The sequence below is a fragment of the Canis aureus genome, chromosome 13 (genome assembly GCF_053574225.1).
Source record: "Canis aureus isolate CA01 chromosome 13, VMU_Caureus_v.1.0, whole genome shotgun sequence".
Lineage (NCBI taxonomy): Eukaryota > Metazoa > Chordata > Mammalia > Carnivora > Canidae > Canis > Canis aureus.
In genome coordinates this window covers 12,516,969-12,541,263 of record NC_135623.1, presented here as the reverse complement: position 1 = coordinate 12,541,263, position 24,295 = coordinate 12,516,969, and the positions used below count along the sequence as shown (strand labels likewise).

The window sequence follows — 24,295 nt, the reverse complement described above, 5'->3', positions numbered from 1 at the left end:
GGCCCAACCTCTCACTGGCAAAGGGGCAGGCTGGCCCCCTTTTGGCTGAATCCGGCAAAAAGATCTGCTTTCCTGCAGCAAGATGTGGGCACATGTGAATGATGGCGTGGCCTGCCCCCTCACGCCAGCGACGGGTCCTCTGGGTCACTCCAGGCTCATAGTGGGAAGGTCCTTCTACTGGTCAGATATAGTCCCAGCACTCCTGCTGCCCCCAGAGAAGAGCGGCTCTGGCTCAACTCCGAACGCTGACTACCCCTGGAAAGAAGCGCCAAGGCCTGAAGTGAGCAGTGTGAAATCTGAACACATGACCCAACTGAGATCCGCTTTGTAGACCAGACCCCTCCACACTAGAGGTCTGCCAATTCCCCCGAAGATTCCCCAGGCTCATTCCTGGACGGTGAATTTTGGACTCAGAGCCCCCAGAGGAGGCCCACACCCTCACCGGAACTCCCACAACAACTAACTTTTGCACACAGCTCTCTCGCTTACAAGGCACTTTCCAGGGGCACCTGGGTGGCTCAGTCGGCTGGGCGTCTGCCTTTGGCTCAGGTCATGATCTCGGGGTCCTGGGATGGAGCCTCAGCATCAGGCTCCTGGCTCAGCACGGAGTCTCCTTCTCCCTCCCCCTCTGCCATTCCCCCTGCTTGAGCTCATCGGCTTGATCTCTCTGTCAAATAAACAAATAAAATCTTAAAGCACTTTCCAAGACATAATTGTAACTGATCCCCCTACCCTCACCCCGCCGCTACCACTACCAAACATAGCATTTTCTAGAAAAAGAAACTGAGACTCAGAGATACTGAGAACTGCCTAAAGTTACCTGACCAGTTGCACAAAGAGGGGGGATGTGGACACAGGTTTCCCTTATTTTTTCTACTTGACCACACTGCTTCCTCGACTGCTCCTTCCCCACCTGATGATGGCTACGGTCCTAGGAAAGTCAACCGCAGAGAGGACCCTCTGAATTTCCTTATAAGCAATCATTCTCCTGGAACCGAGGAGCTGCTTCAGCCCCCAAGCAGGTCTCTTTGGAGAGAGGGGCCGACTTGAGGCGGGGTCACTGACATATCCTGCCACCACCCAAGTTAGTGACCCAGTGACTCACATGCAGGTGTTTCTGACAGTGCTCCCACCTTCTCTATAGACCTGCTCTCCAACCACAAAGTCAAGTCAGGGAGACAAGAGGGATTAGCAGCCCAGGGAACCAAGTGTTTCAGACCACAGACCGGTGACCCAGATGCCAGTTGGAAGAGCAGGATGGATTTGGAGGTCGAGGAGGTCTGGGTTCAAAGTCCAGCTTCTATCACTCACTTGCTCTGCTTCCCTGAACGAGTCACCTACCCTCTGTGAGAGCGAAGCCTAGGCACCCCGGCCAGTTTACCAGGCCCAGAGGAGGCTGCCTGAGGCCCATTCTCTTCTACTCCTGCCAGCTGGAGGGAAGGGGGCTGTTTGTCAGCTTTTCCTTTGAGTTTTCATGACAGCCACCCCCAAAGTAGGCCTGAACCCTGTCCCTGGGAGCCTGAAGGCTATAAGGAGCCTCTCCAGGAGCCCACTGGAAGCCATTTGCTTCTGAGCTCAGGATGGAGCTGGGGGATGGGGAGGCAGATTAGTAATCCCTTGGCTTCAGCCAGGACTCCCTGATGACAAAGATTCATGCATGCGCTGTCATCTTCACTGTTCCAAAACAGTGTGATGATTTTGCTCATTTTTAAAATGCAGGATATGTATAGCTCCAATTTGTCAAGAATACATAACATCACATCATTCCCTAAACGTCGTGCTTTACTGCCTCGAGGGTACCGAGTGAAGCGGCTTCTAACCGAGCCAGCGTTGCCCAGGGTGAACCCCACCCCCTGGAGCCGTTCTGCGCTCAGGCATGTGGGAGAGTACCTGCAGCAGCCAGAGAGGAAGTGACTCAGCCCAGTGGGAAGTGGGAGGGGCGGTCAGAGAGAGGGCCCTGGGCCCAGCCTGCTCCCCCTCAGCACATCCGCCCCAGACCCGTCCTCCGTCCTCGTCTCTCCCCAGTAGGCCTACAGTGTGGCCAGCACAGCAGTCCTGGGGGCCCCAGGGGCTCCGTGACCCCATGGCTCGTGGGAAGCCCAGGGCGTCTGCAGTTCGGAGGTCTAGCTCTGGTCTCCTTTAGGAGGCAAGATTCACATACGAGGAGATTACGTAATCAGTGATGTCCCTCTTCACCCAGCTGCCCTGAGGAAGTCCCCACCAGGCTCCTCTGTGGCCTCCATGTGGCCTGTGGGGGAGGGGTAGGGGAGGGGGGGAGAGCCTGGAGGCCAGAGGCCCCTGGCCAGAACCATGTGTTCCCCAGTGGCTCTGGGAGAGAGGGCTCTAGGGCTGTGCACAGAGGTGGGCCCGGGGCCCCTCTGGGGAAAAGACAAGTGGAAGAGAAACCAGTCCCTGCAGATGGGACGAAGGGCTTCACCAGCAGCTCCTCTGAAAGCCACCAGAGCAGAATCCAGGGCAGCAGCGCCAGCCCCGCCACCAGCTCACCCCTCCCAAGGGCCTCCGGAAGCAGCTGATGTGACAACAAATAATCCGTCACTGTGTGTGGGTGTCAGAGGAGGAAGGGACAGACTTAATAGCTCTTTCTTGGGCCATGCTGCTCTGGTATCTCCTATCCAGAGAAGGAGCCTGGGGACGCAGCCAAGCACCCTGGCCTGGGAGAGATTCCTGGTGGCCCCGCAGCTCTGTGGGGGTGGGGGGGTGGGGGGGTCCTCTGCCTTGTGCAGTGAGCCCAGACCAAGTCACCAACAGCCCTCCCCGGTCATGCCAGCCTGCCCTGCTCTAAGGGGACCCCCCCCCCAATCAAACCATCAGTGACTGCCTCGCGCAGTGACTCAGCCAGGGAACCAGGCCTGCTGCAGAGTCCCACATGGGGACTGGGTTCTTGCCGCCCACGATGGCCCAAATCACGCAAGGAGAAAAGAGCAAGTGACTGAAGAAAGACTGGCTGAGTGTGAGAGCCGCGTTTGTGTCCACCGTGCAACCTGAACACGTTTCTCCGGCCGCTCACCTAGCGGGGAGGGACTGCGCGGCCCCACGTGGGGTTCCCTGAGGACTGCTGGGAGCCTGCGGGGGGGAGGCGCTAGACAAATGCTGGGTTTCCTTCCTTCCACCCCAGATTTCCAGAGCGACAGACAGGAAAGCCTGGGCCAGGCCCAGGTACATGTGATTCCTCTCGCTTTATACTGTTGTTGTTGTCGTTGTTGCTTTGCAGGGGGCGGGTGTGCAGAGGGAGATGGAGAATCTTAAGCAGGCCCCATGCCCAGCCCGGACCTCAATTTCATGACCCTTGAGACCACGACCTGAGCCGAAGTCAAGAGTTGGATGCTTAACCAAGTGAGCCACCCAGGCACCCCTCTCTTTTTATACTGTTTTTAACAGCAAAAATCACTATACCACCATCCCGTAAGAAAGGTACTTTTTAAAAAATATTTTATTAAAAAAAAAAGATTTTATTTATACACGAGAGACACAGAGAGATAGAGACAGAGACACAGGCAGAGGGAGAAGCAGGCTCCATGCAGGGAGCCTGACGTGGGACTCGATCCCGGGTCTCCAGGACCATGCCCTGGGCTGAAGGCAGGGGCTCAACCGTGGAGCCACCCAGGAATCCCAAGAAAGGTAATTTGGACTGGGGTCAGCAAACTGCCTTTCCTTAACTGCCTCTATAAGAAATTAAATTCAATTAAATTTCACAATTTTGACAATGAACAATACAGTTTACAAAGGCTGCTGGCTGGGGCTGCTCGGAGAGGCAGGACTGCAGACGCTGATGGCAGGCACAGCCAGCACAGAGCCCCTCAGGGAGCCATTCAGAGGGTAGGCCTACACCAGGATCTCACCTGTTCTGAGCCTCTGAGAGGCCAGTCAGGGCCAATCCTGAGGTCCATGAGCCACCAACGACAGACACTCGGGGCACGCGTGGGCAAGAGCATGCTCATCACATGCCTGTGTCTCTTGAGAGGGTTAGCTCCTAGGAGCAAGGCCTGGGCCTGGGCCATTTCAGAATCCCCTGCACAGGCCCGGCAGGTATACGGAAAGTATCTGTTGAGAGCTACCAAAAGCCAATAAAGTAAAAGAAAACGCAGGCCTCGAGCCCAGCCCTTCATTTCTAGGGACTTACCCGACACATATACCCACACAAGTTCACAAAGATAAATGTGCTCAACAAGGGTCCCCGTAGAACCATGTGTAGCCAAAAAAAAAACACAAAAGATAAAACCTCAAAAATCAAAACTCTCTCTCTCTCTCTCTCACACACACACACACAGATATCCAGACAGGAAACATTCTAAATGTCCACCAAGAAAGGACTGGTTCACTACATCATGTTCCATCCCATGGAATACTGTGCAGCCTAGAATTTGAGGTCAACACCTGTGACAAAGATGCCTAGGATATATTACGGTTAAAAAAAAAAAAAAAAACCAACCAGTACTATTTGTATAATATGATCCCATTTGGGTAAAGGAAAAAAGACAGGGGATCCCTGGGTGGCGCAGCGGTTTGGCGCCTGCCTTTGGCCCAGGGCACGATCCTGGAGACCCGGGATCGAATCCCACATCAGGCTCCCGGTGCATGGAGCCTGCTTCTCCCTCTGCCTGTGTCTCTGCCTCTCTCTCTCTCTCTCTCTCTCTGTGACTATCATAAATAAATAAAAAAATTTAAAAAAAAAAAAAAAAGGAAAAAAGACAATATACACCCTCAAATAGGCAAAGGAAATTTCTAGAAGAAACTCAAAGGTGGATACCTCCAGGCAGGATGCGGGGCCCAAGGAGGGGAGGGAGAGTTTTATTTTATATTCTTCTATATGCTTAACTATCTTACCATACACTACTATAACAATACACTTTTTTTTTTATCTAAATTTTTTTTTTAACCCACTAGAATCGTTAAGAGTAGTAACGGGCTCAAGGGAAGACTCAGGTGAGGGAGCACGACACGAGACACGTGTGGAAGTGGAGGTGTCCCGAGCGTCCCAGCCTGGCCACCTCTGCGAGGCTGCGTCAGCAGAGTCTGGCGAAGGGACAAGACCACCACTCCTGGTCCTCCTAGGCTGTCTCAGGGAGCTCGCAGACATTCCTATAAGGAACCTCCTGCTTGCCAGCAGGTACCCACATAGGCTGGGGGGACCACCAAAACGTTCGCCCTGGAGACCTGGAAGCTGGCTCTGGATGCCTCTTTCAGAACACGCACAGACCCGCTAGCAAAGAGGTTACAGGACTTGGGTCCTGACAGTACACCAGGCACTAGGCTGGACCTGCCACAGACAATAGCATCTGCTGTCTCACCCCCATTACTATCTGAGGGGCAAGGAGCATTGTGTTCATTTTACAGAGGTGACGAGATGAAGACAGGCAGTGACTTGCTCAAGGTCACTCAGCTAGCGAGCGGCGGACGCGGGTTTTGAAGCCAGGTATGATAGGAGCTTAGGCCCTTCACTTCTAGGTCTTAGGGCTGAAGGTCTCCTTCCCCACTACCCACAGGGCAGGAGGGCGGGGGACCTGCCTCCCAGAAGCGGCAGTTCCATTCTTCTGGCAACAAAGGGACTGCTTCAGCTTTGCCAAAGACCCTTCCAGCTCCACAACTCCATGAGTCCAAGATTCCGTGTGGGCTGGACTCCTCGGGGCCAGAGCTGGCCCGGCATGAACGGCATGGCCCGGACTCCAGAGTGACACAAGTGTAGGTTGGAAGTCTGGCTCTGCTCCTGCTTGTTGTGAAGCAGCAGGCAGGTTACGTAGCCCCTCTGGGCCTGGGGGTCCTCCTCTATAAAACAGAGGCAGCCCTGAGAACTCCTTCAATTCTGAGAAATAGTCAGCATGTACTGTGCAGTACTTAGCAAAGGACCTGGAAGGTGGTGGTAATCTGCCTTTTCTGGCTGGTTTCCTTCCTGTTCCTTCAGGAGGGACGTCGGGAGAGCGGTCAGGAGAGAAAGCACCCTGTAGAACTCACTCCCTACACGTAACTCCAGGAGCTCCAAACCTACTGCAAAAAGTAGCTGGACTCTTCCTCTCTGGAGCTGGAAGATGCCAGAAACGGGGTTCCAAAAGCTCCACAGGATTTTGGGCTAGCTGGCCAGTCCTAAGGTCTCCCAAGGACCCAAGCTTTTCCTAGAAGTACCTGCTGTTCCCTCATCACACCCCAAACTAGCTCTGGCCCAAATCCAAAGACAAATGACAGGCCCATCAGTCCTGCTCTTGCCAATCTCCGCTACAATGTCGAGGCCCCCTTTCCTGGATGCCTGGGTCACAGACTCCTCAAAAGCTAAACATCTTCTCTTTTGCCAAGTAGGTGGCAGTCTGTAAACATAGAGGGGATGGCTTCATTCTGAATGACAAGAGCCCTTCTCAGTTTTCTCTGGGGCTTTCCAACAAACAGTTCCTCTGAAATCAGGTTTGTGTATTACTGGGCTGTGTGAGATCTGGGGAGCCTGAACTCATTCCCAGGGCAGATTGCCATGAAGAGGATGCCCACCACGGGGCTGTGGCCTCTTAAGGGTCAGGGGTCCTCAGTGCTCCCTCAGGAAGGGGCACCTCAACCCAAAAGGATACCTTTGTTTGCTGGAGCAAAATCAGAGTGCTCCAGGTTATTAAAAGGGGACTTATAAATTCTTTAACAAATAAAAATAATAAAAGGTACTCTCTTTGAAGCAGCAGCCTCTCTTCTAGAATCCAGCAGATTCCCAAAGATCCTTAAGGTGGGCAAAATCATATGCACGCAGATGGTCACTACAGCTCTGTTTGGAGAGCAAAAGACAGAATGACCGAAGTTCATCAGTACAGAGCTTGCTGAATAAATCATACACGCTCATAATGAAAAATGACCCAAACATCCACAGGCCAGAATGGAATCACCTCTAGGGCAGTAAGTAAATCAGAGCAAGCAGTACCATCCTCTCCCCTCCCAGATCTTATTACTGATCCTGGGAGGATATGCAGGGTTGCTGTGGGTCCTGGGCCACCCACAAGGCCCCAGTCTCACCTGAGCAGGTGCAGGAGGAAGAAATGCTCTTGTTTCAGGCCACTTTCTCTTCTGCCTTCTTTACCCCACAAACCCAAGGACAAATCCTGTGAAAATCTCCGCAAGTTCTAAAGGGCTTGTTTGGAACCCCGTCCCCCAGCACATCCTCTCCACAGCAAGTCAGATTCCGGTCTAGCTCTGCACTCCCACTGGGCTCGAGGGGACAAGGGCATGGGGGCAGCTCCTTCTCACCTCTCTGGTGGCTCTGAGTCCTAGCTGGCCTCTGGCAGACACCTCTCCTTGAGAAGAGGGATGAAGTGCCAACCCAGCTTAGGAAGTCAGCTCAATCTCAAGTTCTCCTCTCAGATAAGATCTCCAGGGAGCACTGGGACAGCCCTCTCTCCCCTGAGGGTGAGCTGCCCTCCAGGACCCCATCAGCTGCAGCAGCGTGGAGGAGAGCCGCTCTGTAGGGCCATCTGAAGGCTGCAGAAATCATAGGAGCTTTGCAGTTGAGTTTCTGAAGCAGTGCACAAGGTCACCTTCCTGGGCAAATCTGGCCAGAGGACAGGTGAGGGAAGGGAAGCTGCCTTTCCCCCAGATGCTGACTCAGGCATCTGGGAAGGAAGCCTGGCCCGAAGCTGGACAGGGTGCCACAGACTCAGTAACTGATCCTCTCCCGTGAGACGCGCTCAGGTCTTACTGAATGGAGCCGGCAGATGTGACCGGCCACTGTCTTCTAAGCCACCCTACCTCTGCACTGTCATTCGCTGTCACCCAAACCAGGAACCTCCCGGTCACCTGCCATCGCTGCTCCTCCATCAATCATCGCTTCCAAACATTGCCGGAGTCCAGCTGATTCCTCCCCAAGCAGCTCCGATCTCCACCCTTCCTCTCCATCCCAACGGCCTCTGCCCTGACTCAGGCCTGTGCTAGCGTTCACTCTGATTATCCCAACAGCCTCCCACTGGACTCCAGACTCACTCTCCCCAGCCCACCCTTCCCCTGCAGCTAGAGGGCTCTTGGGAAGATGCAGATCTTCTCAAGATGCAGAATGAGAAGTTCAAGCATCTTAGACTGGTGCCTGCCTCCCCAGCACATCCTGCGGCCAGGTCCCTTCACACTCTGTGCTAGAGCCCCTGTGGCTCCTAAAGCTGCACACACACCAGCACGCAAAGGCAAAGGAAATCCCAAGCCTGTGCCAGGCTGCTCCCCTGCCTGGGGTGCCTTGGGGGCGCTCGGAAAACTCTACTCACCCTTTGGGAGCCAGTTAAGCTCTAAGTACCCTCCAAAGTTCTCCCCAATCTGCTCCTCCCGCTGTGGAACTGCTCCTTCCTCTTGGCCCCACTACCTGCTACGCGGACTTCTGCAAGAGACTTGCCAAACTTCACAAGTGTTAAGTGGTTAGGAGGCTGCTTCGTCCCTGCTGGACCACAAGTTCCTCTGGGGCAGGGGCTGCCTCCCCATTCTCCTTCTGCCTCTGGCACCCAGCACACCCCCAGCCACAGATGTGTGTGCTCATGTGTGTGCAACGCGGGGCTCCGGATCTCGAGCTACTACACACATCAGTGTGTGTGACGCTTCTCGATGATACTGATTCAAACACCAGGCAAGGGTCACTAATAGGGGACACACACAGAAGAAACTCAATACCTTCTCTCTTGTGAATACCTTAAAATATGATTTTTTTTTCCTCAACACTCCTTCTATTTAAAAAAAAAAAAAAAAGATTCTTTTAAAGAGCTGAGCTGAATCATCTGCATGGCTCCCATACAGACTGGGTAAACTCCCCACAGATTTCCTTTTCAGAAAGAATACAATAAAATGCTGTGATCTTGTGATCCCTCAGGACACTTCTCTGACAGCTCAATGGGATGCAGTTCCAGTTGAGACTAATTGCTTCAGGTCTTTCTTGGAAGTTCTTTCTTACAGTCTGTAATAACACTTAGCAAGTGTTTCTTGCTCAGTGTGTGCTAGATGTTCAACCTGCAGCATCTTGCTCAATCCTCCCCACTGCCCTTCTAGGGAGGGACCTTACTGGTCCCACTTTACAGGGGAGAAAGCTGGGCATGGAGAGAAGTCCCTCTAGTGACCAGCGGAGCTGGGACTGGAACTCAGACGTGTCTTACTGCAGAGCCAGGCAGGCTCTTAATGACAAGTCTGCTGCCTTCCCAGGTTGAATGAAGGACATGGGGGAGCAAGCGCAGCACCCCCGAAGACAAGCCTGCTGAGAGGGTAGTAGCCTTACCTCCCCAGCTGCTCAAGTGACCTGCGACCCCAGGAAGAGAGAGGCATGCACACCAAGCACTTCTGTGTTAGGCTGAGGAGCTCAGAGCCACGCAGGGAGCTTGACACCTGCCACCCTTTGCATATGGTGCTTGCTCAGCAAAGGTCCACCACCTTGGCACCAACTCTCCCCGCTCAGGGGCCCACAGTGGCCTCTTGAGAGGACTCCAGTCCTTTAGCTACCCCCTCCTCTGCTGGAGTTGACTCCAGATGGAACATTCAAAAATACGGATCCAGTCATATCACTCCTCTGCTGAAAAACCTTTTCACTGCCCTTGGCATAAAGTCCTAACTTGTTAACGCGGCATTTCCTCGTCAGCCTAGATTGCCTTACCTTGCACCAGGCTGACTTGCATACCACCACACGGAACAGTCTGAGGTTTCTGGAATAAACTATGGGTGTACTCAGGGGTACCTGGCCAGCTCTGTCGGTGGAGCCCACGACTCTTGATCTTGGAGTCCTGAGTTTGAGCCCCATACTGGGTGCAGAGATTACTTACATAAAACTAATTAAAACTTTCAATTTAAAAAACAAACTATGCGTGTAGTTGTCTCTAAGCAGAACACCTTACCCCTTCATTCCTATTGGCTAAGCCTTCCCCTCCTTCTAGACACAGCTCCAGTGTCATTGCTCTTGCCAAGCCTTCCCAGGACCCGCCCCCCGCACCCAGGCTGGGCTCCCGCAGCCCTCTGTGCCTGCTGCTTCTAGCTTTTTTAGCTTCCTTACACCTTATTTCCACTACTTGTTTATAGGTCAGTCTCCTTTAAGCAGACCACAGGCTTCTTGAAATAAGAATAGGGATCTCTGGGTGGCTCAGCGGTTTAGCGCCTGCCTTCAGTCCAGGCCCTGATCCTGGAGACCCGGGATCGAGTTCTGCGTCGGGCTCCCTGCAAGGAGCCTGCTTCTCCCTCTGCCTGTGTCTCTGCCCCTCTCTCTCTCTCTCTCTCTATCATGAATAAATAAATAAAATCATTAAAAAAATAATAGCTAACATGTATCATGTGACGGACATGGTTCTGTGTTTCGCATGTATTAACTTTCTTTTTTTTTTTTTAAGATTTTATTTTAAAGTGATCTCTACATCCAGTGTGGGGCTTGAACTCACAACCCTGAGAACAGGAGCCACGAGCTCAGGGTGCCTCGATGAAGCATCTGCCTTCGGCTCAGGTCACGGTCCCAGGGTCCTAGGATGGAGCCCGTTGCATGGGACTCCCTGCTCAGCGTGGCGGCCTGCTTCTCCCTGTCCCTCCACCTGCCGCTCCCCCTACTTGTTCACACACATTCTCTCTTTCAAATAAAATAAAATCTTTAAAAAAAAAAAAGAGTTGCAAGCTCCACTGACCAAGCCAGCCAGGCACCCCTACCTGTATTTACCTACTCTGCTGCAAAAACTCTTGTGTTATTACCCCCGTTTGACCCAGGAGGACGGAGCGGCACAGAGAGGTCGTACCAGGCGCCTACTGTCACACAGCTAGAAGGCTGCAGCACCAGGATCTGAACTCAGGGAGTCAAGGCTCCAAAATCCACTCTTCACCACCGTAGCAGGGGGTACCTGCCTCTTCAGGCGAGGACACCGTTGCTGTCATGTGCGGGAATGAATGAATAAATGAGGCCTACCTCCACAAACCACCGGCCTGGCAGGGCGGTCCAGGGCCCTGCAGCGGCTCACAGGCACTGTTTACAAACAAGGGTTCCATGTGGCCTTACAATGGCAGATGCTGCTCCCCCTTCCCTCCTGCACAACCACGCCAGGGGGGAAAGAAATGTGCGCGGCCCTACCTTCTTCCCCACGGCTCTCGCCGCCGCCCAGCGAAGCCAACCGGGTTCTCCCGTGACTTAGAGCAAAGTCTATCCCGCCGCCAAGGGCAGCTGTCATCTCTCTTCCTTCCGCCAACAAACGGGCATCGAACCTCGGGAGTGGGGGGTTGGCAGCGGCTGCGGCGGCGGCGGCGGCGGCGGGATGGGAGAGATGGGAGACGCCAAGCTCTCACCTGCCGGCCCCACGGGGTGGCCCAGCCAGCGGCGCGGAGATGGGCGGGCCCGGGCGGGCTCGGCAGGTGAGGCTGCCCCTGCGGCGTGCCCCCTCCCGGCCCCGGCCGCACCTAAGCGCCTCCCCCATGCCGGGTGCCCCCGGCGACCGCGGGAAGCCCCGGGAGCCCCGGGGTGTCTTCTGGGGGAAACCCGGCTGAGCCCGAAGGCCGAGCCCTGGCGCACCTGCCGAGCGGCCCCGGGCGAGGCTGGCAGGCGGCACCCGGGTCCCCGCGGCCCGAGACGCGCAGCCCCAGCAGACGGAGCGGCGCTCGGGCTGCCCCGGGGCCCCCGCCCCGCCCCGCCCCGCGACCCCCGCCCTCACCTTCCCCCGGTGCTCAGCGCTGCTCGCCCATAGTCCGTAGCCCGGAGCCGGGACTGCTCGGCGCTCCGTCCCGGGGGGGGCCGGGGCCGGGCCGGGGGCGTGGGAGCCGCTCACCGCCGCCTCCCAGCGCAGCCGCCGGAGCCGCCGCCGCCGCCGCCGCCTCCCTCCATGGCTGCGGCGCCGCCACCTGACAACGGAAGTGACGCACCGCCCCCTCCTCTCGGGCCGGAGCCGCAGCCCCACCCCTCTCCGCGGGCCCCGCCCCCTCGCCCGGGGCTGCGGCCTCCGGATTGGGGCGCCATCTTGAGGCCGGGCGGAAGCCTTCGGGCGGGAGGCCGAAATCCGGGGCGCCGATTGGCTCGGGGCGGGGCCTGGGCCGAACCCTGGCGAAACGATTGGAGGCCGAGACCCTGGGGGGGCGGTACTTACCGCTCATCTGCGTCCGCCGCGAGGCTGGGACGCGCACACCGCCCCCGCCCAGACTCCGCGGGACCTTGCGCGCCCTACGCCCGCCCCGCCGGCCTAGGAGAAGCCTCCCGCCGTTGGAGGGTCGGCCGGTTGTGGCGTATTTGTTAGAAAAGTGGCTCCTCCTCGATCCCCATTTCTCGGTTTCTGGAGCTCTGGGCGGAGAGCGCTGCAGCTGGGGGTCAATAAAGCGACAGGGATTCCTGTCCCAGCCCCTCACAGTGTATTTTGCGCCGGACCCCTCTCGCGCGTGTAGCGACCCCGCTTCCACCCGAAGATCCCTGCAGCCTTGCCCGAGGAGGTTTACAGTCGGGAGGTCCCATTAACGATTCCAGCCCTGTAACCTCTCAGCCCCTCCTGCTGCAGTTTCGGTCCCTTTCCTCCTCCTCCTCCTCCTCCTCCTCCTCCTCCTCCTCCTCCTCCTCCTCCAGCAACCACGCCCTCCATGAATCAGCTTCTTGCACCAGCAGATGAGCCCTTTAAAGGGATTGCATCAGGCGGGTGACTCACTGGGGCCCTCTGAGCCTGGCTTCCCTCCTCTGGCATCCAGAAGCAGCTAGAAGGGCTCGGTGGCAGCGGCGCCGGTGACCGTGGCCCCACTCCTTTGTCTCGGGGTGTGCACCAGTGTGCGGGCCGCGTGCGACTGTAACTCCCGGGTGTCCTTCCAGCTGCCGCCTGCGTCACGCGGTATCCGAGTGTGGGCGCCCGTCCCCGAGCCTCTGTGCGCTGCTGGGTTTTCCTAGGGGCGTGTGGCCCGGTGCTTCCGTGTCTGTGCACTTGTCATCCCCACGCAGGCAGTGCCACAGCAGGAGGATGGGGTGTGAGTTGAGTCTGGCTGCCTCCTCCCGTGTCCACCTCTTTGTCTCTCTGAACGCCTGGTGGGTGAGCTGCTAAGTGGACAACAGGAATCAGAACGGCTCCCTGCTGTTGTGTCACATGCTGCGTTCGGCACTCGAGAGGCCTCAGTTGGGAGTCTGTTTGCAGAAGCAGCAGCTGCCAGAGCTCTGAGAGGGGAGGGTGTCCTCTCCCGAGACACACAGCCAGTGACCCCGTGGCTGTGATCTGAACCAAGTCTGGCAGATGCCAGGAAGGTTAGATCTGAGTCCTTGCTGCGTCTCTCACAAGCCGAGTGGCTCTGAGTAAGTTCCCTGACCTGGCCGTTGGGTCAAAATAGGGATCCCCTTTTTGGGATCACTGTGAGGACCCCGGTGGGGATGCAAACAGCTTCTCGAAGGCTGGCCAGACAGAGTGCTCACGCGCACTCTTGTTCAGGGCTTCAGGAAAGCTGGGCGCTGGAAGGCGGGGACAAAGCAACCAGGCCACGCGGCCCCCCAGCTTCTGTCTCTGACAAAGGGAAAAGCCTAGGGATTCCGGAAGCCCCGACGCTGCCAGGAACGGGTTTTGGGTTTTCCAGAGCTCTCTAATTGTCAGCTAGATGAATCACTTGGAGCTGACACCGCCATCCGCGGCCCCCAGACACTTTTAGTTGCTTCACAATATAGGATTTTAACAAAGAAGAGGAGGAGGGAGAAAAAGAGGGGAGAAGAGGTAATGAATAGAAACAAAAGGTGCCAGCCAGAGGAAGTGGAAGACTGTCGTCTGGACACCAACACGAGGAGACTGGCTGCACCACACACACACACACACACACACACACACACACGCGCGCGCGCTCGCGCACATACACACACACACACACACACACACGGTGACACACGTTCCTGCTGCCGGCTGGCTCTCCAACTTTGGGCACCCTGGCAGATGGCACTGCCATAACAAAGTGACGCCTGTCACAACAGCAGGGATGCTTGCTTGACAAGGTCTACGCAGATCCGCCTGTCACAGAAGGAGGAGAAACCTTCAGCCCTGAGTTGCTTCCTCCGGCGTCTGTAACCAGCACGCGGGCCTTCCTGCTGCCTCCAGCTTCTCCTTGTGCCCAAGCCCCTGGCCCGGCACGGCCAAGTTTTGGGTGCCAGCCCCACACCCGGGGGTACCGCCACCGAGGTACGCCGCCGTGGGGCATCGGGAGCACTGGGAAGCAGGGCAGTGCAGTCGTAAAGGTTTGAGTCCTGCACACTTGGGTTCAGATCCTTACTGCGCTGTCCCCTCCCTGGCTCCTGGGTCTCGAGGTCTTGAGCAAGTCACTTAGCCTCTCTGGGCCTGGTGGCCCCTGTAACATGAGGCTCCCTTCCCTTTCTCCTTTCCTTCCCCTCCCCTCCTCTCCCTTTCCCCTTCCCTTCCCTTCCCTTCCCCTCCCTTTCTCCTTCCCCTCCCCTTCCCTCCCATTCCCCTTCCCTTCCCTTTCTCCTTCCCTTCTCTTTCTCCTTCTCTTCCCTTCCCCTCCCCTTCCCCTCTTCTCCCCTTCCCTTCCCCTCCCTCCCTTCCCCTTCCCTCCCTCCCCTTCCCCTTCTGTCTCCTCAGCTGTAGAATGTGGAGTTAGATCAGATCAGTGGTTCCCAATCTTCTCCCTGTCAAAGCTTCTCTTAGTATTTTCCCTCCACACGAGCCTCGTGTTTGGTAAGATTTTGTCTCCCATACAACCTACATCAAGTTATTTCTTCTTTTTATTGACTATAAGCCTCGTTTTATTGATGCTAGGGCTTGTGATAGGAGCAAGCCAGCGTGACCTCTGACCGCTCTGCTAGTGTAATTCCAGCCCGAGGCAGAGGACACACCGGGCTTGGTCACCCTTCACGTGCGGTGCGGTGTGCGGTTTCTCTGGGTCCTTTCTGCAACATTGACAGGAGCTCAAGGGACCCCCAGCTGCCCTTGGGCGGGGGCCCTTCAGCTGGAAATGCCAGACTAGAACTCCGCGGGCTGGATGCTCTTGTCCCTGTCCCCCAGGGAGCTCTGAACTTGGAGCTGTGCGCCCACCCCGGCCATCCTCTCACCTGAGTGAAAGACACCCCCTGTGCTCTTCGCTCTAGGAGGGCAGGCCAAGATGAGACCCACCGGGGCCACCTGAGCCATCAGAATTTCTGGGGGCTCTCTTATCAACGGGGCCCCCATGTCAGCATACACTAGTGCTTGAGCAAAGGCCATGGCCACGAGCAGCAAAACCCCATGTCCAGCGGGGCGTTAACATTTGGAAATATGTTTTGGGCAGCCCGGGTGGCTCAGCGATTTAGCACCACCTTTGGCCCAGTGTGTGATCCTGGGATCGAGTCCCATGTCAGGATCCCTGCATGGAGCCTGCTTCTGCCTGTGTCTGTGCCTCTGTGTGTGTGTATGTGTGTGTGTGTCTCATGAATAAATAAATAATTTTTTTTTAAAGGAAATGTTTTCATCTTTCCCTGGGTGTCCCTCCCTTCCCTTATGCGGACACTCAGGTTACTCTGCCTTCGTACTTTGACTTTGGGAAATAAACCATAAAAGCAGAACGCAGAGCTCATTTTTAGCTTCTGAATTCCAAAAGCTTAGTCTTCAGGGAGGAATGGAAAGAATTTCTGTGCACCTACAAATTTAGAAAACTGTGCAACAAGGGGGATCCGGGAGACTGAGACTTGGGTTGGGGGAAGGGGGTGGTCCCTGAGAATAGATGGGCTTCTCCTCAGCCTGGGGGCTGGAGGGGGTCAGCCCGGTCTAGGGCCTGGGCAGCACCAGGGCTGGGCTCCTGCCCCAGGGGTGCCAGCAAGTAACAAAACCCTCTGAAGAAACAGCTGCGTGCTGCATTTGGGCGCACACGGTCTAACCAGGCCAGGAGCCGAAGAGTTTCCTGGGCCAAATACGGCTGGAAAAGTAGGCTAAACATCTGAACGCCGAGAGGGGCGTGGGTTACTCCTGCAGGGGTGTCAGGTCAGGACACCTCAGCGGCAGCCTGGGCGGGCTGACCACAAAGGCCAGACCACCGGGAGACCACCTTCCCACGCAGGCCCCCTGAAGGGATATGCACTAGAATCCAGGGAAGGGGCGAGCTCCGCATGGGCAGCATTGAGTTCCTCCGCCACTCTGGCTGAATGGGCTGAAGCAGGAGCTCGGTGGAGTTACGACGAATTCAAGTTCTATTTCTCATGCACTGGAAACTGGGACCAGCTACACTCCTCACCCTCAAGGCCTGGTATCGTTTGCCCCAGCCCCATCCCTAGCCTCATCTGCCTCTCTCCCCTCCCATGGTCACAGTGGTCCACCCCCAGGGCTCCCACCCCAGGACCTTTGCACTGGCAGTTTCTTTTTGCCTTCTCTTGGCTCTTTAAACGACAGCCTCCTCCTCGGTTTACATTTTGCTTCTTCAGACCACACTTTCCGGAATAAAACCACCTCTGTGTTCTCTCTCAGGTACCTTGTTTTTTTCCTTCACGACATCTGGAAGAATTATCTTTTTTTTTTTCCACTTTTTAAAAAAAAATTGTTTCCCCCCGTGAAATGCCAGCTTCCCGAGGGCAGGACTCTGGTCCATCCGGATGTTCTGGGACTAGAGATGCATAGTGGAGTGGACGGTGGGCAGCAGTTGGGGAAATTGGCTCGCCCCGGGCTGGTGGGCGCTGCGCGCCCCCACTCTTCCTGGGCCCCGGCAGCCTGTGCCAGCAATCCAGGACCAGGTGCCAAAAGACCTGATCTCTAGGGCTTGAAGATTTGGCTGCGCTCTATGCCGGGGGTTCACCGTCAGTGTGTCTCAGGCGGCCTGTCTCCCCTCCTCCTGCTCCATCCTTCCGGCGCCTCACGTAGGGAGGACTGTGGGCCTGTGGGGCCTGCCGCGCGGTGCTTATGGAGTCAGGACTTGGTGCTGGGGTCTCAGCCATCCACGCTAGCCTGATGGCTTCCCTCCCCGGCCGGGGGGGTTCCCTCCTGCTCCACTGAGGCTGCAGAAGCCTCTGGCACACCATTGACAGGAGCTGAACCTCTGCTTCAGCTCCAGACCAAACCCCCAGCATAAGCCCTCTGCAAGTTCGGAAACACCTGCAGGCAGTAGGGGGGGGAACGCCTGCAGTGGGTGCCGCTGTGGTACTCACTCCAGACAAGGTGGCCCTCCCCGCCTCTTGCAAGTACGCCGACCTCTCCATGGTGAGGACCTCTTTTCCGTGTCTGCCCTCTGGCCTCTCTGAGCGGCCGTCACCTTGTGGTGTCGCTGCCCTGAACTGTAGCTGTCAGAGGGGCCTGGAAATTCCAGACTTGTTTTTTTTTTTTTTTTTTTCAGACTTGTTTTCGCCCCGCGAGGACCCACTGTTCTCTCCTGAAGGCAAAGGCCAAGTCTCAGGGACTTCAGGGACCTCTAGGCCAGGACATCAGCAGCATACAACAGAATTGTGGGGTGTGGGAGGGTGCGTGGGGGTTAGTGAGGCAGGTTCCTGGGGGTGATTCTGCATCACATCTAGGGAAGGGGGAGACAGCAAAGAGGCGCTTCCAGACACATCCTGGTTGGTTCTGATGAGGTGGCCCAAGGACAATACTCAGACAAAGACCAGGAGGGAAGGTGACCTTTTGGGCAGCTGGTGCCCAAGTGGACAATCCTCTCAAGTCTCCCCGGAGAGGTGAAAGGCCTGCCTTGCTCGGGACTCTAGGGCGGCAGTGCTCAGGCTGGATTTCAGCTCGTTGGTCCTTGACCACCTCCTCCGCTAGACCGTAAGCCCCCCTCTGAAGGGACCAATCTAACTCGACAGCGTGTGCTCCGCAGGCCTGGCACACGGCCACCAGGCCACTGCTCTGTGGATGTTCGAAGAGGGCACAGCCGCTTTCGTTGAGATTGTTGTTGCCCAAGGCAGGACTGGTATGGCAGCAAGGCAGCGATGACAGGGACTTGGGTCCTACCCCTGAGAGCCCCTTCTTCTCTGAGGACCCCCAAACTCCTCAGAACCGGAGCCGGGTTTCTGGCTGTTGGGTGGCCTCCTGGAGGGCCCAGGATCAGCTCAAGCTCTCTGGTTCCGGAAAGAGCAGGGAAGCGAGCAGCCTCTTCACCAGGGAATCTGAACAGAAGAGCCACTTCCCATCCGGCCAGACTGAAGCACTCACCTACAATTCTCAAACTTTTGCTGCCTATTAGTATCACCTGAGACTTACGAGAATCCCAGTGCCCAGGCGACACCCCATACCGATGAAATCTGAACGGCTGATGGCAGGGCAGGCGGACTGCAACGTGCGGCCAAGTCTGCGCATCACTGCGCTTCTGCGGAGGACCCACATGGAGCCTGGCACGCATCAGGGAAAGCATGAGGCATGGACTTGTTTGCATCCAAGTTTTATCAGAAAGCAAACACAATTGTGAGACAGCACGACACTCCAGGGTGGCTTCAGTGGAGCACACTTCAAAAAAAATTTTTTTTTAAGATTTTATTTATTTATTTGAGACGGAGAGAGAGACAGAGAGACAGAGAGAAAGGGTACACCGAGGGAGAGGGAGCAGACTCCCTGCTGAGCAGGGAGCCCCAATGTGAGGCTTGATCCCAGGACCCCGGGGATCATGACCTGAGCTGAAGGCAGACACTCAACCAACTGAGCCACCCAGGCGCCCCACGCTGGGTACACTTGATAATCCTCACTGGGAGAGGGCTGAAGACTATTTGGCAGAGTCCCTAAATCAGTAAATCAGATTCTATTTGGCAGAGTCCCTAAATCAGTAAATCAGATTCCGACGTAAACGATCAAGGCCACGGACAGGTAAGTAGGATCCCAGAGACAGTCTAGGAGATGGCACCCGGTGAAAGGCAGCTGTGACAGGGGGTGTCTGTGGGAGACACCGGTTTCTGGGCTGGCCCCGCTCACTCTCTCTCCGGGCTCAGGGCAGGGAGGGTAGCAGGCAGTTGACTCAGTAGAACTCTGGGGAAACCTATGCGGGGACAGGGGCTCGCTGGGGAAGAGGCTCATTTATACTTTTTGGACGGAAACTCGCGCCGGCCTTGGCCCTTGCTGCCGAAGTTGCGCACCCGGTGGATGACCTGCAGCTGTTGCTCAATTGTCGCCGTGATGTTCACATCATCGGGGATGTGGACATAACGGACATTACGGCCCGTCACGAAGAGGTCGTCCAGCTCAACCTGGTGGCCCCAGCGGTCCGTGTAGGTGACGTTGGCCAGGCGGATGTTCATGAAGGCATCGACGTTGTCTATGCGGCCGTGGGCCACGCTCTCGTCCCGCAAGTCCACGGTGGTCACCTGGCCCTGGAGGCCCTGCAGCAGGATAATGAGGCTGTTCTCGGAGATGGTCCGCTCCTTCACGGAGTGGCTCACTGCCATTCTTCCACACCGAAGGGCAGGCGGCTGTGGGAGGAGCACACAGACGGGGGCTGGAGCAGGTCGGGGCGAGGGCCAAGTCACCTCCGCCAGGCTCTAGCACAGACTTCTCCAAGTCAGCCTACCTCCCCAGTTTCTGCGTCTGTGGAACACCCTTTGGTGCCAGCTGATGGCACAGAATCCTTACGCTACACGGCAAGGCAAGAATTATAGTCATTCTATAAATGAGGAAAACATGACCAAGAGATGTTAAGGGACTTGCCCACGGTCACACAGTTGACAAGTGGAGCTGCCGGACTTCAAACCTACCGCTGCTACCCAACCCTCACTGCACGTCAGAGTCACCTGGTGAGTTTCTACCCGCTGCCACCGCCACCGCCACCCCCACCCCGCCCCAGAGATTCTGATTCATTTGGTCAGGGGTGGGGCCCGGCTGCCTGACTTTCACAAGTTCCCCCAAGTAATTCTGATGTGTGTCCAAGTTTGAGAACTGCCGCTCTACAGGGCGTAGCTTACACCCTGGCGACTCAAAGTCCGGTCCGAGGGGCAGCGCCTTCACCGGGGCACCTGTCGGGAATGCAGAATCTCGGCTCTCACCCTGCATGGGCCGCAGAATCTTGCACTTTATCGCGACCCCTGCATCAATCACCAGTTGCCCTCAGACCTTAGTGGGCCTCGGAATCACCGGAGCACCTGTCAAAGTGCAGGATGCTGGGCCTCCGACCCAGATGCAAACTTGGTAAGGGTGCCGTGGAGCCCAATCATGCTCGTCTCTAACGTGTTCTCCGTTAACACGGATACTGCTGGCCTAGGGCCCATGCTCCCAGGATGACTGGTCTGCACCAGGCGGCTGTCATCCATGTAAGTGCAAATTCTGGTGAATTGGGAGAAACCCCCGTCACCACCCACCAGGACAGCGTATCCAGCACACAGGTTTTGAGGGGAGAGAGAAATCGGTTGGACTCCTCACTCCACCCACAAAGTCGGCCAACTACAGGACAGTTAGTTAACATCTCTGAACCGGTTTGCACGCTCACGGAGATCAAGAGAGTCTCCCCACACGTGATGCCCTCGCTTTCACTACCTCCCGGGGCTGCATCAACACGACTGGTCCCCGAAGAGCTCGCCCAGTCGCTGCGCGGGCCGGCAGGGCGGCGTGAAGCCTGGGGCACCGCAGGGACCCCACCCCCGCTTCACCCGAAGGCGCCCCGGCCAGGGTCCGGGTCCGGGTCAGGGTTGCCCGGCGGCTGCACAGGGGCCCACCCGGCTCGAGGCCAGGCTGTGCCCCACTCCCCAGGAGGGGGGCCTGGGCGAGCGGCTCAGCTCCCCCAAGCCACGGGGAGGGGGAGGACCTCATGCTCCCAGGGCGGTGGGGGTGGACGCGGGGAGACGAGGAGGGGGAGGCCCCCGTGCTCCCGGGGGTGGGGCGGGGAGGGGGAGGCCCCCGTGCTCCGGGGGGGGGTGTGGGCGCGGGGAGACGGGCTTCCCCCCCACACACCCGGCGCCCCGCGCGCGCCCCGCCGCTCTCCCGGACTCGGGGCTCCAGGACCCACCGGCACCGCAGTCCCTCCGCTTCCCGGGCCGCCTCGCCGCCCGAGCTAGCAGCCGCCTGGCGAGACCGCCCGCCTCCGGCCGCGGGCTCCGGAAGCCATGGCAACAGCTGCGCCGCGCAGGCCTCTCGGAGCACAGGGAGCGTGGCCGACGCAGGCCCGCGGCCGCCGCGGCGCGCCCGGAACTACAATCCCCAGAATGCCTCGCGGGCGGCGTGCTCGCGCTCGGGCGACCGCGCGCCGTGCGCCGTGCGCCGTGCGCCGGTGGGGGGGAGGGGGCGGGCCTCCCGGGCGGGAGTGGTCCATCCTCCCGGAGCCTCCGCCGCCCTGCGCGGCCCCGCGGGCTCCAGACTCCCAGCGGCGGCCCAGGACGCTGGCTTCCCGATCTGGAGACCCGTACGTCTACTTGGGGGCGGGCGTCCGTGAGAAAACCAGCAGGAAAGTGAAGATACGTGAACAGTCCTTCGGAGCATTAAAATAGGGAGGTTAGGGGGCGTGACCCCTGAGGCCCCCGGGTCGAGTCCCGCGTCGGGCTCCCTGCATGGAGCCTGCTTCTCCCTCTGCCTGGGTCTCTGTATCTCTCATGAATAAATAAATAAAATCTTTAAAAAAATAAAATAGGGAGATGAGGGTGATGGGATGGGTGGCTTTTTATGGGATGACCAGGAGTGTCCTGAGAAGGTGACAGCTGAGCTGAGGTCGATGGCATGGAGACAACCTTGTGCAAACCAGGGGAGGAGCAGGTGATCAGAGGGGACGGGGTGTGCAAAGGCCCGGGTTGCACGTGCGCTCGCCCATCTGGGAAAGCGGAGAAGCCGGTAAGCACGCTGGCAAGCCGGGAGGTGGGCGGGCAGGCGAGAGCCCGAGCACCTGCGGCCCCGCCAGCCCGGCTGCAGGCTTTGGATCTCCCGGTTAGGGACGCCGGGCCCGGCTGCGGATCTCCCTGCTAACGGACTTTCCACGGGTGACTCGACTATTACTAGAAATAGTGCAAAGATGGGTTATTAAGGGGTGGGGGTGGGGAGAGAGTTGATGTCACCTGATTTACCTTTTTTTTTTTTTTTAAAGATTTTAATTATTTATTCATCGGACATACACACAGAGAGGCAGAGACACAGGCAGAGGGAGAAGCAGGCTCCGTGCAGGGAGCCCAACGCAGGCCTCGATCCCGGGTCTCCGGGGTCAGGACCTGAACCCAAGGCAGGCGCTTAACCACTGAGCCACCCCGGCATCCCCGATTTCCATTTTTCAAAGGTCACTCTACAGCCTTGGTAAAAGCCTCAATTTCCTGTTTTCGTTTTCGTTTTCTTTTTTTTTTTTTTTTAAAGGTAACGTCTGTCTCAGAGAATTGACCTTCATTCCTATGTGAAAGCACCTGGCTCCACAAAGAGGAAGGCTTGTTTCATTCCTTCACTCTCTCCTTCATTGATTTCCAGTTCCGCCAGGAGCCTTTCTTTCCCTTTTCCAGAGGATCATAGTTGGTCTCTTCGCATCCTACAAATAGAAACTGCCTCTGTTCTCCCTGCAAGCTGCCCTTGTAGCTTCTCCAGGAGGCCACTACCCTTGTGGTTCTCCTTTTTCCGACTTCATATCTGTGCGAGGCTGGGTTTTCTTTTACTTCAACCAAAACAGCAGGTCACAAGGGCTGAATGCAGAAGCAGATATGAGAATCTGGCTGATTTCCATTATGACAGGCATTACAGAGATTTGCAAAAACATAAAACAGTGTCACTCTTCTCATCAAATTTTTTCTTTTGGAAAAAAAGTATTTTTAAAAGATTTTATTAAAAAAATAAAAGATTTTATTTATTTATTCATGAGAGACAGAGAGAGACAGAGAGGCAGAGACACAGGCAGAGGGGAAAGCAGGCTCCATGCAGGGAGCCTGATGCGGGACTCTATCCTGGGTCTCCAGGACCATGCTCTGGGCTGAAGGCGGCGCTAAACTGCTGAGCTACCCAGGCTGCCCTGGAAAAAATATTTTTATATAAAAATATGTTAATGGGTCTATTATTGTTATTTTATTTTATTTTATTTTATTTTATTTTATTTTATTTTTTCAGGATTTTGGGAGAGCCTGTGGGGGTAGAAGGACACAGGGAGAAGGAGACTCCCCACTGAGCAGGGAGCCCAATGTGGGGCTGGATCCCAGGACCCTGAGATCATGACTTGAGCCGAAGGCAGATACTTAACTGATTAAGCCATCCAGGGGCCCCTATTGTTATCTTTTAAAAATGAATTAATATTAAAATTTTATTTCAACTTCATATATGTGTGAGATATATATCATAACAAATGCTTTTTGGGTTTTTCTGTAATTTTCAAGAGTATAAAGGATTTCTGAGATCAGAAAGTTTGAGAACTGTTAGTCTATCCTGAGAGCTCTCATCTACTCACCTCACTATAATCTGGCTTCTGCTCCCAACACCCCACTAACTTCTCTGGCAGGGGTAACTGATGGTCCTTGCTCATAAGGAGAACCTCTCTCTCCCCTCAGTCCTTCATTATCCTTCTTAGTGCTTGACTATATTGACCATTTTCCTCCTTGGTAGTTTTTTTTTTCCCCTGGGGCATTGTATTATTTGGCTTCACAGATTTCTGATTGTGTCTTCATCTCCCTCCCTCTTTCTCTCTCTCAGTCCCATTTCATTCTCCTGCTCCCTAACATGCGTGCCTTCTCTGGGGCTCTGTTCCCGGCCTCGACTCTACTTGGTCAAATCTCCGCTGCCTGCTACTACATACTGAGCTCCGTGTCTAACTTACCAGCCCAGGCTGATCTATGGAACTCTGTTTTCCAACTCTCTGTTGCTTATTCCCACACGTCTTAGTGGTGCTTGAAAGTCAGCATGTCTATGAGGCAGATTAGGTCCTTCCCAAATTTGTCGTTGCTCTAAATTTTCCCATTCTGTAGTTGCTACCATTTTTCAGCTACTCAAATAGGGCATCTTGAATAAACATAACTCTGATTGTTTCTTGATTCCCTACACCCGTCAGTCACGGAGCCCTGCAAATTCTTGGAAGAAGGGTCTCCCACCCTTCACTTGCCTTTTCTTTCTGACTGCCGCCAACCCAGTTGAGACCTTCTTTCTCTCAGTTGATTCATTATAAAAACCATATTACTGGTCTTTGTGTCTCACGATCCTTTGCCAACAGATTCAAAGTATAGTTATGATATTATTTACCTGCTAAGAAAACTTTTGATTCACTAGTAGAATAAAGGTTCCAGTGCTGACATTGATCTGATTCCAACTCACGTTCCAGCTGGATCTCTTTCAGGTTCTCTACTCTTCCAACCAGCGTTTCTTAAATCATGGCATGGGAACAAGTTGCTTTAACAAAAGGCTTTGTTTCACGGAATCAAAAGTGGAGCTCGGAAATCTGCACATCCAATCATGAACGCTCAATTTTGAAATCCAGTGCCCTCCTCTCTAGTTAGACCTACCTGCTCAAAAACTCAGACAAGTCCCGCACTCTTGCCTCTGCCTTTGCTGTCTTGCTGCAA

At 55.8% G+C, this 24,295-nt stretch overlaps 2 protein-coding genes and 1 long non-coding RNA gene across 8 annotated transcripts in view; 1 reads left to right on the top strand and 2 right to left on the bottom strand.

Moving 5' to 3' along the window:
* Window positions 1–12,974, bottom strand: part of STK40 (serine/threonine kinase 40) — a 39,927-nt gene extending 26,953 nt beyond the window's left edge. The window contains exon 1 of one of the 5 annotated variants that reach the window (XM_077844729.1): window positions 12,591–12,974. Coding sequence is in view for 2 of the 5 variants with exons in the window: in XM_077844725.1 (XP_077700851.1) it covers window positions 11,042–11,138 (97 nt within the window). In the remaining 3 variants the exon portion in view is untranslated. Of the gene's footprint in view, window positions 1–11,041; window positions 11,193–11,615; window positions 11,757–12,044; window positions 12,436–12,590 lie in introns of those variants that run through there. The other 4 variants (XM_077844726.1, XM_077844728.1, XM_077844727.1 and 1 more) reach the window with 4 other exon arrangements.
* Window positions 12,975–18,329: 5,355 nt separating this feature from the next.
* On the bottom strand, window positions 18,330–20,976 carry LSM10 (LSM10, U7 small nuclear RNA associated). 2 transcript variants are annotated; one of them, XM_077844750.1, is made up of 2 exons: window positions 20,797–20,976; window positions 18,330–19,270 (listed from the first exon to the last, which is right to left on the bottom strand). In XM_077844750.1, exon 2 carries the CDS (start codon window positions 19,244–19,246, stop codon window positions 18,875–18,877), a length of 372 nt encoding a protein of 123 aa, XP_077700876.1. In that variant the 5' UTR covers window positions 19,247–19,270; window positions 20,797–20,976; the 3' UTR covers window positions 18,330–18,874. The 2 variants fall into 2 exon arrangements, with proteins under 2 accessions (XP_077700876.1, XP_077700877.1); XM_077844751.1 differs by lacking the exon at window positions 20,797–20,976 and adding an exon at window positions 19,841–19,863.
* Window positions 20,977–21,061: 85 nt separating this feature from the next.
* On the top strand, window positions 21,062–23,060 carry LOC144281883 (uncharacterized). Its single transcript, XR_013350283.1, has 3 exons — window positions 21,062–21,189; window positions 21,862–22,064; window positions 22,857–23,060. It is a non-coding gene; the product is annotated as an uncharacterized LOC144281883 (long non-coding RNA).
* The last annotated feature ends 1,235 nt before the right edge of the window (window positions 23,061–24,295 follow it).

Excerpts from the sequence above, each read along its gene's own strand:
- LSM10 (XM_077844750.1), bottom strand. The coding sequence starts at position 19,246 with ATGGCAGTGAGCCACTCCGTGAAGGAGCGGACCATCTCCGAGAACAGC.